Source organism: Anguilla anguilla, chromosome 2 (genome assembly GCF_013347855.1).
Source record: "Anguilla anguilla isolate fAngAng1 chromosome 2, fAngAng1.pri, whole genome shotgun sequence".
Lineage (NCBI taxonomy): Eukaryota > Metazoa > Chordata > Actinopteri > Anguilliformes > Anguillidae > Anguilla > Anguilla anguilla.
In genome coordinates, this window is record NC_049202.1 from 22,979,921 (window position 1) to 22,993,298 (window position 13,378).

Sequence of the window (13,378 nt, forward strand, 5' to 3'; positions counted from 1 at the left end):
TCATGCTACCTCACAGAACGATGTTAGCCTAAATGATGTGCAGCACAGCATTGTCCCTGCAACTGCAGAGCAATGAACAGCCTCCCCACTACAGAGTTGTGTGAGGGCTAACAGGGCAGCACATTTGGTAGTGGAGTAGGGCAACAGGACAAAGCATTGGGTGGAGCAGTGGAGTTTGGCAGGGGGCAGAGCTGAGTGGGGCATTAGGTGGGACAGTAGGCAGGTCTCAGTTTTTCTTATTGTATATAATTTACTGCATATTTGTGCCAGCAGTCAAACCACCATACCAGCTTCTCCTGTCTAATGGCCATAGCCAAGTGGAGTTGGGTGTGGTCAATACTTGGGACTGGGAGTTATTAGTACATGGTAAAATGTTGACTGTTAAATCAACTATTACAGCGTAAATATAGTCGCTGGTGTTGGATTACCATCGGACGTCTAACTATGTATGTACAGTTGGGTGTGGTTGGCGCTTGGATAGGAGAATTTAGGTTGCTGCTTCTTGGGAGTGGTGTGTGAGGGCCTGAAGGAGGAACTACTGAAAGTCCAGGAAAAATGACCAATGACCCATAGCTTCATTGTCCTGATAAACCCATAGTCTGGTAAAACCTAATCTGATGTATGGTGGGGTGACTTGTACAAAATGGCTGCCATTCTTTCCTATAGTAGGCACCGCAGATTGGGGATTGCTCAGGTGAATTATACCACTAACCTCAACATAAAAGTGAAAAGCAATTGAAATAATGTAATTTATTCAGTATAAAGCAAAGCTATTGAAAGCTTTTCAGAACATCCAAGAAAAACTATATTATGTGGCCCTGGATAAGGATGTCGCAAAGACAACATAATAACAACTTAACAACAATGTGCTGACAGAATAATAAACAGGGAAGGACAACATAATTACACATTTCATACTATATCTTGACCTTCATGCAATAGTAAACCACATTCGATGCCCTGTGGTAGAAAATAAACTAAAATATAAAAAACAGGTTTTGAAATGTGCAAGTCCCAGATACACTGTATATGTTGTTAGTCCAAGTGCTGGGAATGATGCAGAGCAAACTCACAAACCAGCTCAGATATGATCCTACATCATCCACTGTGTGAAGAAACAAAATGACAAAATGACACCGAATCAATGAAAGCAAAGCAAGTTATTATCAGGATCACCAGGGTTTCTGCAAATCATGTATCCACCCATTCTGGACATGACAAACCAAATGAGGCACACATTATACACTTGGTAGCTACATCTACAGTGTACGATATCGTACTGTCTATTTGTACTTTGTTGGTATTATGGTTCCCTGTTCAAGCAAACAACAGACGGCTATGTGTGTTGTTAGAATGCGTTCTGCTTTCTGAACAGTTCAAAAAACGATTTTAGAACATTCTGACATCCATTTCGGAGTTTGGAATTAAAGTTTAAACTTCAATGGTTACAGCAATAGAGAGAGAGAGAGAGAGAGAGAGAAGGCTATGAGGTGACACACGAAATCGCAGAGACGGACGTTCCTGCTCCTACCTGGGAGATGGAAATGTTTAGGGTTCAAAGAGAGAGTTGGGGTGACCGGGCGGCTGTCTGACCGAGAGAGGAGAGGGGAGTTCCGACCACTGGACGGCTCATTGCCTCCGAACGAGAAAAACGGGGAAAAAAATGTAAGACGAGGCAAAGCGAAACCTCAAAAGAAGGAAAAGGCAGAAAATGAACAAAAAGATGGATTAACGGAAAAGGAGAAGAACGACAGACGGGAGGGATCTAATCAATCTTGCGGTGTGATGACCCCGCTCCACCCGAGGTCCTCGTTTAAGGAACGTGTGTGCGGTTTGCCATGACCGTGAACATGGGAAAGGGGTGGTGCATTTTGCAGATAGTTCGCACGTAAAAATCATGCTTGAAAAGGACCCACAGAACATGCTACATTAAATCAGTGGCACATACTACCATTTCAGAACAAATGAGCAAATGAGAGAAAACATTTCCATGTTAGAAATGATTTAAGGCTGCTACTGAGAATGAAAAGATAGCAGAAACAAAAACAGCTCAAAACCAGGAAAGAGATGAGAGTGACACAGCCAGCATTTGAGACGTATGAAGGTGAATGAGACCCAGAACATGCACACTTCACCATCACCACGACAACAGCGGCCACAGGCCACACAGACTCAGGCACCCAGTCAAAGCTGTGACATACCTAAGTAGAAGGAATCTGCAAGGAAAACGTAGGCAGAGAAGCGTTAAACCAAGCTGGCGGTGGCCATTAAGCGCAGGCGTGCAGAATGGCAGAGAATGAAAGGGTGGGTTGAGTCTCCCTCATTTTAAAATCGGGAGTCTCGGCAGTAAGGCGTGGCCACTAAGGCACTGGGTCAATATAATCCCATGGTCATATGGGAGCTCAACCTCTGACTATGACATCTAAGGATTTGTTAGCCACATCTGTATTGTGCATACTATCATAATTGTGCGTTATGGTTTCCTGGCTGTTATGCACATTATCATATGTGCGGTATATGGCATAGACTGTATGTGACATCTTGGCTGCCATATACGTACGTGACATCAGTAATGGAAGTTGTGATCTATGTTGGATGACATAAAACACCCCTCTCTTCACCCCACCCCACCAAATATGTTTAGGCAGGCTTGAATATGAAGAAAAAATAATCTGAATAAATTCTTGTAGCTTGTAGCTATTCTTCTTTTAAGGGAGATTTATTTGTGAGGTACACTATATGACAAAAAGTATGTGGACACCCATTAGCCTGGGGCTGTTTTCCATTGTTAGGGCTTAGTCCCTAAGTTCCAGTGAAGGCAAATGTTAATGCTACAACATACAATTATATTCTAGATGATCTATGCATCCCCAGCTGTTTGGGGAAGACCCGTTCCTGTTTCAACATGAAAATGCCCACTGTAACACAGCAAGGCCCATATAGTTTTGACGAGAATGGTGTGGGAGAACTTGACTGGCCTGCATAGAGCCCTGACCGCAATCCCATCCAACATCTTTGGGATCAATTGGAAAGCCAACTGCGAGCCAGGCCTAATCGCCCAATCAGTGCCTGATCTTACAAAGGCTCTTCTGGCTGAATGGAATCAAATTCCTGCAGCAATGCATCTAATATAAAGCCTTCCCAGATGAGTGGAGGTTGCTATAGCAGCAAAGGGTGGACCTACTCCATAATTTTGCAACTGTTGAATGTCAGATGTCCACATACTTCTGGCCATGTAGTGTAAATCATTCACTTTCTGGGAAAAATTAATTTGAAACTGGGCTAAATATATATATTATATGTAAAATATATATTAATTTTACAGCAGTGTCAGAGGGGCGGGGGGGGGGGTTGCATCCACATTTTCAGGGAGGCTGAGGATACTGTAGGTGCGGTAAATGATTACACAATGAATGGGGGATTACATGGGGGAGGGGGTTGTGGGGTCACATAATCTGAACAAATAAAAAAACAAGAGGGTTATAGGTTCAATTCCTAGGTGGACACCTGATGTCAAGGCATTTCGAATCAATTTATTTTTCATTATTATTAATGCCATTTAAAACACGGCCAAATCAAATGCGGAATAAACTATACTTTAGGCTATGTATGTTAGACACAAAATCATACTTCTGAATCACCTCAATTCACTGATGTGTTGTGAAAAAAAACAAGATGATTTATTGGTCAAAAATATACCTCTTTATTTTCCTGTGTGAGGAGTGAATGTGTCAGGATGGTACATGAATTTTGGGGTGTGCAGGAAGCATCATGCACACCATGTTTAAAGCACAGCCTCATGGGAAGCCAGCCAGCCAGCCCGCACACATGAAAATACACGCACATACACACACATCCGTGTTTAAAGATGTACTGAAAGGAGATATCCAGCCTCTGGATATCCCACCTTGGCAACCAGAGGAGTTGCGTCAATTGCATCCTTCCACCCTCCAGGGGGAGTTTCGTTGCCCCTCCCCAAAGCATGTGCCTATTGGCGGGGGGGGGGGGGTGAGATGAGCTGGAACCCTCGGCCTATGGAGAGGTAGGCTTACGCAGGCGGACGAGCACGTGGGCGAGGCAAGAGAGCAGGTACCTTACCTTTGTTATGGGGCATGAAGTGGTGACGGAAAGGGGAGGTGGGGCGGGAGTCATTGTGGGCGGGGCCACCGCGTAAGGAGGAGCAGAGCTTCTGCATTCCTGTCAGCGGCTCTGAGGGAGAGGAGGAGCACGGGACGCCGCAGGACGAGGGAAGAAAAGAGAAAGAACGGAAGCAGGGCAAAAAGATGAGAAAAGGAAAGATAAATAAAGAGACAGAAGGGTGAAAGACTAAAGAGGAAAAGGGGAAGCTTGTTGAGCCCGGAGAGGTAACGAGAAATGCACGCACACACATGCAAGCATACGTGTAGGGGTACACACATATGCACATACACTCGCACACACAGTCTTACAGGAGAATACACAGGAAATATTTAAGCAACAACATTCAAGAGCGGGAAGGAGAACTCAGTCTGTAAGAACAGCACCCATTCTCCCTCTCCTTCATTTGCATCCCTCTCTCCCTTTCTCTATTCTCTCTTCCTCTAATTCGTTCCAGTTATCAAAATGAAGTGTCTGATGGAATCTCCTGCTTCGGGTGAGTATTCCGGGCAACCGTGTGATTTTGTGAACTTCCTGTGGAGGCAGGGAAATGTAAGTGATCAGGGGTCACAAAGGGACACAGTACTCACCCGGTCTGTGGAAGTGCTGCGGCGACCGTGACAGGGTGGGTGTGTAACTATGGCGATTGTATACGGGTGAGCCAATGGAGCCCTGGCTGGTGGATCTCTGAATGATGCGGTCTCTTGGATCATAGCAACCCTAAATATCAAAACAATAGTAGTATTGAGAGTCAACGCTGATCCCTCACACACACACACACACATACACACACACACACATACACGCACGAACGCACACACACACGTACATGTACACACAAACACACACACAATTCTGAGAATTCTCCACCAAACCACACTCAAATGAAATATTCACCATATGCAAAAATACTGCATATGCAAGTACTATTTCACAGACCTCTTCTTACTGTAAATAACCTGGAAAACCTTTTTATTTTTTTTAAGCAAAATTACTTTTATATACATTACACACTTAATTTAAAGCTTTGCAGTAGACAATATGATTGTAAAAAGTGGACATGTACACAGTATGAAGAAAGACCATAGTTTGAGGGGCTATACTTTGATAAAGACTCTTTTAAACTGAACTGAATGCATATTATTGATCCTGTGTCCATCTAATCTGATTTGTAAATAAAATATCTTTACTGTAAACAGTAACTGTGTAGTTGTTCCATGCTGTGTGAAATGCTTCTACCGACTACAGAGGAAGAAAGAACTGTGAAATGCAATATTTTACATTTGCCTTTGATAACTTTTAGACATCAAAATGCAATTTTATTTTACTTTTACATTTGTATTTTATCATATCAAATAAAAAATTAAATATCAGGTAAAACACAAAATACATACAGTAACTTAGCTCATGTTGTTACTGTGGAATGGCATTCATCTTAATATAATGTTATATATTGTAATGTAATGTTAATTTATGTAAAATTATATAATGCAATGTTTTGTGATGTATGATGAATGCACCACAATGTCATGACATTCATGAGACTGTAATGTTATGTAATGTTATGAAATAACCGGTAATTTTAGGAAAATGTCATACGCTGAAATTTAATTGAAGAATTAAGAATATAATGTGATGTAATGCAATGTAACGTTACGTAATGAACAGGAATGTAAAATAATGTTATGTGCAGCTCACTCACTTCTGCAGAGGGTGTGGGAGAGAGTGTCCGTGGAGACTGAGAGATAGAAAAACAGATTAAATATTAATACATATACCTTAGGTTAATATGCATGCAGGGCACAGTGTGGAAAGGGGGAAAAGCCGGACTGAAGAACATTATATGTCTGAAAGAGAGGAATGAAAAGAAGAGCAGTGCCAGCTATGAAGCAGCAAAGTCATCCAGCTGTTCTCACAACGTTCTGTAATGTCTAAGAAACCAGACGAGAACGTCACAGCTGGATAGACGAAGGAGTGAGAGAGTGATGTAAGGAAGTCACGTGAAGACATACAAACGCACACACACACTTACTCAAATAGAAACACACACCCACCCACACATGCTGTGCACAGTAAAATGTTAAGAGAGTGCATATGGGTACATTCGGAACCATAAGTACTCTGTAAGAACTGATTTAACACGTAATGCTTTACTGTGTACAGGCATACACACACATAGCTTCCCTCATATAACATGTACATGCACCTACATTACCTAATACACACTTTCCTTCTCATACATACTTTACCCATACTCAAACACAGAAATGCACATATGCAAAAACCTGATTACTGCCAGTGTTAGGAGATCCTTATTCGTTTTGTCTTTTGTGATTATCCAGCATTGGTTATTAATTCAGTTAAATTAGCAGGAAATGGAACTTCAACAGAACTGTACATTACCACTAACAGGTTCACCTACTGAATAATCTTAATGATGAAATACTAGAGGATAGTATTTCAACATTAAGGTTGTGGACTGCACCAGATGGTCACGGGGTCTAATCCCTAGGTCACTACTGTTATTCTTGAGTACGGTAGATAGTTTTCTTTCGTTCCCTCCAGCAAAAAGCCTGCAGCGGATGGTTAGTGGGATGCAGAATGGACAAAAATAGGCCCAACAAGTCAAAAGATCAGGAGATCTAATAACAACATCAACCATAAAAGGTCCAGCATATTTACCCAAAGTTGCAGGATAATCTATATTAAACTTCATCCAATTTTAATTCAGACCAAGTCACTGTAACATTAGTCAACATTACAGCAACATCAGGGTCAGTTAATGTTGGGGTAATTTACAGTAACTTTAGGGTAATATTCAGGAATGTTGGGGTCATTTACAGTACAGTATTATTACTGTTAGTTGACTCGTGTCCAATAAGATAAAGGGCTCCAGTAAGGAATGTTGGTGCAAGCACAATTCTAATTGTATTTTTATGCTTATTGCTTTTATTTTTGAAAGCATTTCAAGATTAATGTAGCAGACAGACATGCATGGCGGAGGTAGAATTAGTTTGTCATGCCTGAAGACAAACGTTAAAATTTATCACAAACTTACTCTCTCCTCCAGAATGGGGGAGTGGTCAGGTCTAGGGGTCTGCGGCTGTCGGACAGAGAGTGAAGTTGAGTGATACTGAGTTAGCCACGCCCCTCTCCCAGAGTGCTTTTGGGCATCAGCTTCGCTCTATGCCACACGGTCACACCATGACCCCACCCCTGAACTCAGCTCACACACCTTAAAGGCTATTAGATCAAAGAACTACCAAACTGCCTTTAAAGGTTTTCACTTAAATGAGGAAATATGTAGACCTACACACGCACTGTACTTCTTTTGAGCACCATCTTGAACATAACATAACCATACTTTATATATTCCTTTCAAATGCCTCAGAAATACATTTTCAGCCTTGAAGAATGCAGGAAAGAGGAAACAATCAGCTAAACTGAAGAACAAAAGACACTGTAATGCCATATCTTTGCTGACCATAAATTCCACAATCATTCTTCCTGTCAAGGTTGTACTGCTAAATATCGAAGGATTGTTTCGAAAATTTGCGTGCGTTGTTCAGATGAACAGTGACCTTGTTCCTTTTCTTACTTCCTCTGAGTGTGTGTCTGTGTGTGTGTGCATGTGTGTGTGTGTATATACAGTGAGCACCATAATTCATTGGACAGTGACACATTTTTTGTTATTTTGGTTCTGTACTCTAGCACTTTGAGTTTGAAAGGATACAATGACAATGAGGTTGAAGTCAGCTTTAATTTGAGGGACATTTTCATACATATCAGATGAACCGTTCAGAAATTATAGAACCTTTTGTACATAGCCGCCCCCATTTTCAGGCATCAAAAAATATTGGACAGTTTAACATAATGTAGAATAAAGTAATCATTTTTAATATTTGGTCACATATACTTTGCATGCAATGACTGCTTGAACGACGCATAGACATCACCAGACGCTGGGTATCTCCCCTGGTGATGCTCTGCCAGGCCTATACTGCAGCCTGCATCTTCAGCTCCTGCATGTTGCGGGGACTTTTTGCCTTCTGTCTCCTCTTCAGCATGTAAAATGCATGTTCAATTGGATTCAGATCCGGTGATTGACTTGGCCAGTCAAGGATTTTCCACTTTTTGGCCATCAAAAACCCCTTCGCTGTTCTAGCAGTATGTTTCGGGTTATTGTCTTGTTGCATGATGAAGTGCCGTCCAATGAGTTTGGAGGCATTTGGTTTTATCTGAGCAGATAAAATATTTCCGTAGACAATTCATTGTTCTACTTCTGTCTGCAGTCACATCATCGATGAAGACAAGTGAGCCCGTTCCACTGGTAGCCATACAGGCCCAAGCCATAACACCCCCTCCACCATGTTTCACGGATGAGGTGGTATGCTTTGGATCATGGGCATTTCCTTTTTTTCACCACACTTTCCTCTTTCCATCACTCTGGTACATGTTAATCTTTGTCTCATCTCTCCACAAGACTTTGTTCCAGAACTCTTGGGGCTCTTTTAGGTGCTTTTTAGCTATCTGTAATCTTGCCTTTCTGTTCTTCAGGCTTATCAGTGGTTTGCATCTTGTAGTGTACCCTCTGTAGTCTTGCTGGTGTAGTCTTCTACGTATGGTAGACTTTGACACATCTACACCTGCATCCAGGAGAGTGTTTTTGATCTGTTGGGCTTTTGTCAGGGGGGTTTTCTTCACCACAGAGAGTATTCTCCGGTCATCCACAGTGGTCAGTGGTCCACACAAATGAATACACCTGCCTAATGAAACACATCTGTGAAGCCAATTCAACAAATACTTGTAGTACCTTTAAATGGGGGGACCATGTACAAAAGGTGCTGTCATTTCTGAACGGTTCATCTGATATGGATGAAAATGCCCTCAAATTAAAGCTGACAGTCTGCACTTCAATCTCATTGTAATTGTATCATTTCAAACTCAAAGTGCTAGAGTACAGAACCAAAATAACAAAAAATGTGTCACTGTCTCACTGTATGTGTGGGTGTGGGTGTGTGGTGTATGTGTGTGGGTGGGTGGTGTATGTGTGGGCGTGGATGTGTCTGGGTGTGTGTGTGGGTGATGTATGTGTGGGCGTGGATGTGTGTGTGTGTGGGTGGGTAGTGTATGTGTGGGCGAGAATGTGTGTGGGTGTGTGTGTGGGTGGTGTATGTGTGGGTGTGGATGTGTGTGTGTGGGTGTGTAGGTGGGTGGTGTATGTGTAGGCGTGGATGTGTGTGTGTGAATGTGTGTGGGTGTGGGTGTGCGGTGTATGTGTGGACGTGGATATGTGTGGGAGTGGATGTGTGTGGGTGTGGGTGGGTAGTGTATGTGTGGGTGTGGATGTGTGTGGGTGGGTGGTGTATGTGTGGACGTGGATATGTGTGGGAGTGGATGTGTGTGGGTGTGGGTGGGTAGTGTATGTGTGGGTGTGGAAGTGTGTGGGTGGGTGGTGTATGTGTGGGTGTGGATGTGTGTGGGTGAGGGTGTGTGTGTGTGGGAGGTGTATGTGTGGGTGTGGATGTGTGTGGGTGTGTGGGTGGTGTATGTGTGGGCGTGGATGTGTGTGGGTGTGCGGTGTATTTGTGTGGGTGTGGATGTGTGTAGGTGTGGGTGGTGTATGTGTGGGTGTGGATGAGTGTGGGTGGGTGGTGTATGTGTGGGTGTGGATGAGTGTGGGTGGGTGGTGTATGTGTGGGTGAGGATGTGTGTGGGTGAGGGTGTGTGTGTGTGGGAGGTGTATGTGTGGGTGTGGATGTGTGTGGGTATGTGGGTGGTGTATGTGAGTGCATGCATGTGAGGGACTGTATGCATGTGTCTCTGTGCATTTGGCCGACTTTGTGCTCATGTGTGCGTGCATGCGAATAAATGAGTGCATGTCTTTGAATGTATTCATTGCTATGGCCTTGGCAACTGTGGTTGCTACTACTTCCACATGTACTTTCAGGTGTTAAATTGGCTAAGCATTCTCAGACTGTTCCCTTACAGTGGTGGATAGACTCCAAAAAGCTGGCCCAGGATGAGCATTAGAAGTTTTTACACAATGGTTGGGCTCATGATTAGGATTGGTAAAGCTTATCCTGGTCCAGTCATTAAGGGCAATAAGCACTTACTGTTTCACTGCGCCTGGGTGAGCTGTCTCTACTGGTGCTGGGGGGCTGTCAAGGGAAGGGTGATTGAGGATTGTTACCATGGTGGCTAGGACATAACAATGTAGAATCCAGCTAAAATTTTTGTATGTACTGTCAGGCCACCACAAGGAAGTAGCTTCACCTGGATCCAGACATTTCACACAGTCAACATGTCAACATCCCCCCAGATGCAAAGAAAAGTGAAAATAAATGCAAAAAACAAAGAATTAAAGTCAGTAGTACACACACACACGTGCAAGTACACATTTGAAAATGTACTCATTCAAACACTTGCACATACACATACACACACACACACACACACACACACACACATGCGCAAACACATGCACACACACTCAAGCCCACAATACATGCAAACACAAACAACATACACACAGAGGACATGTCGAAGAAAAGGGACAGACAAGCAGCTGTGAAAGTTAAAATGGACTTCTGAGCATTGCATCTCATTCAAGTTTCCCTTACGGTACAGTGAATGAGAGGGGTTAATGCAATCGGTGTTCAGCACATTGTCAGTGATGTTAAAGCAGTGTGTTCAGGACAGAATTAGTCAGAGGTCAGTTAAAGCAGAATGTTCAACACAGAATTAGTCATTAGAATGTTCAGCATACTTTTAGCTAGTGGTGTGTTTAGGCACTAAGTGTTCAGTACACAGTGGTTTTTTAAAGCAGTCAGATTTCAGCACACAGCTGGGGAGGGGGGCCCCGTTGCCAGGGACCCAGCATGGGGGCCCACTTACACATTGGTCCAGTTGGGGCGATCTCTCTCGTCTGGAGGTCACAGGCTGTCGGCAGAGAGGGCTAGTGACCACACGATCCCTCACATCACAGAAAATGTCTGCCTTTACATATTCTCAACGGTACTTTAAAGCTGTAGCAATGCAGCAACGTTCTTAGATCGCTAAAGCAGCGCTGGAAGAATGTGCACCCCCTGCATACGAGACACTGGGTTGCGCTGAGAGTGCTAGGAACGAAGTGCACTGCTTGGAGTGCGTTGCCCTGCTGGGATCGCACACGGTCTGGGTTTGATCCCGAGAAATTCTTCCGCTCTCTTACTTACCTTCCAGAGAAGACCTGAGGAGCATGATGCATATATATGTATATATATATATATATATATATATATATATATATATATATATACACACACATATACACAGTATATATATAAGTATATATATATATATATATATATATATATATACACACACACACACCTTTCTGTCAATGCTGCAGTGAATACTGCACAGTATTGACCAGGGCTGCTCAACACCTTCATTCAACAGCTTGAGATCTTGTTGAGCTGCCAATTAGTAAAATCAGGTATGCCAAATCAGGGTTAAAATGAAAACCTACAGGAAGGCAGATCTCCAGGAATTGGGTTGGGAAGCCCTGGCCTTGACTGAGATGCTGTATCGCGGTAACACCGTGAGAAGGCTGCATGAGCTGAGCAAGACGCTGTGCGTGTGATTGAAGAGCAGCATTCAGAGGGGCAGAAGCAACAGAAGGGGAATAACTTTACCTCTCCCACACTCTGCCTGTCCTGTTTCTCTTCCAGCGATGTGCTGTAAAAGGGCTCATAGGTAATCAAATCTGGGCGCTCAATGTCATAAATGGCCTTGACTCTGGGGATGGCTGCTAAGTCTCTGTAGTCAAGGATCTCATTGTCTACTTTTGCCTGGGGAGACAGACAGACAGACAAAACAGACAAATGCACACACATACACGCATACACACAGACAGAAGGGGAGGAGAGGAAGTCAGTCACCAGGAAAGAACACAATGCATCTTGGGAGAGTGGACACTGTTCATGAGCTTTCAGTAAGGGACAGCAAGTCACTTCCTGCCATTTTGGAAACTTTCTGGGACTCATGTTGAGGAAGAAAGCCTCTCTGTTGACCGTACTTGAAAACCCAACTTGGATCAATGATCTAGAATTACTAGAACAGATTCAGATAATTTTTTTATAATTCTGAATGCACTCACTCTTAATTAACTGAATATTGTGTGTAATCTCACTGTTACGTTCTCTGGTCTGGCTACTTTTCCATTGGTTCAGATCACAGAGAGATCATTGCCCAACTTAGCCTGCATGAACAGAGCCCCCTACAGGATTGAGGACATCATTGCTTGACCACATGGCAGGTACTTACCCCAATAGGGGCCAATACAACTCCTAGTTCCCCTCCAAAAGGGTAGTTCTGTTTTAGGCCAAAAGGATATTTTTATTTCAGCCCCCACTCCACATTGAAAGTTCCACCGCTCATTCATAAACTTATCTTCTTTTTCTTTATAATTGTTAATTTTATTTAAAGTGACAATCTCGAAGATTTCCGTTTCGTTCACTTTGGCAGTACCAATGGCGAGAAGCGGTAATTGCAGGTGTGTTTTTGGACCTAACTTCCCAACTTCCAAACAGTGTCGCCTGTGTGTGACGTCAGTCAGCGGGCACCTGGGCCACGGTAACTATAACACTTACTATTTACTGAATAAAAAATGGTTGTTATAAAAGTAACGTTATGTACGTACTCATTCATTGTCTAACATTAGGCTAACTTAAGCTGTCTTTACACTGCCGAGCCGGATTAAAATGCTGTGGCAGACCTGGGGTAGAATTAGTGATGATCAATTTCCACAAACGTTCGTTATCCACCTTTTGCCCGGTATGATCATCTTTACACTGCAGAGAAGAATCCGCGGGATTTGCTGTGGCTCATGCAATTATCATTTCCTCATTACGTTTAATATTAAGGCATCCAATCCTCCCGTATCAGATCCTAGACATTACTACAGCCGATCAGTAAACCCTAAGGTTATTCCAAAGTTTATAAATATGCTTCCGGAGTCATTCCTCTCCAGTGAAGAAAAGGCTGGTGAAAATGCTGATGAAGCTGCACTGGACTAATTGACTAACCAGCTAACCCTTATCCTCAGGAACACTCTTGATGTTGTTTCCCCCCTTAAAAGAAGAAACCCTAATCGCAAAAACCACACTCCATAGTACAACAATACCACCTGGGCCCTGAAGCAGTCTACTAGAAAATTAGAGCGAAAATGGCGGTCAGCAAAGCTAGACCTATTTCA

General features: G+C 43.1%; 1 protein-coding gene across 22 annotated transcripts in view; it reads right to left on the bottom strand.

The window, feature by feature from the left end:
• The window catches only part of ablim1b (actin binding LIM protein 1b), a 119,857-nt gene that overhangs the window by 16,929 nt on the left and 89,550 nt on the right, over positions 1-13,378 (bottom strand). For 5 of the 22 annotated variants that reach the window (XM_035405688.1, XM_035405683.1, XM_035405687.1 and 2 more), the window contains 3 exons: positions 11,817-11,972; positions 5,840-5,875; positions 4,728-4,857 (listed from right to left, as the gene is read on the bottom strand). In XM_035405688.1, coding sequence (XP_035261579.1) covers positions 4,728-4,857; positions 5,840-5,875; positions 11,817-11,972 — 322 coding nt within the window. Of the gene's footprint in view, positions 1-1,531; positions 1,637-2,201; positions 2,217-4,098; positions 4,210-4,727; positions 4,858-5,839; positions 5,876-7,195; positions 7,241-10,253; positions 10,299-11,034; positions 11,080-11,816; positions 11,973-13,378 lie in introns of all 22 variants that reach the window. The other 17 variants (XM_035405668.1, XM_035405670.1, XM_035405675.1 and 14 more) reach the window with 7 other exon arrangements.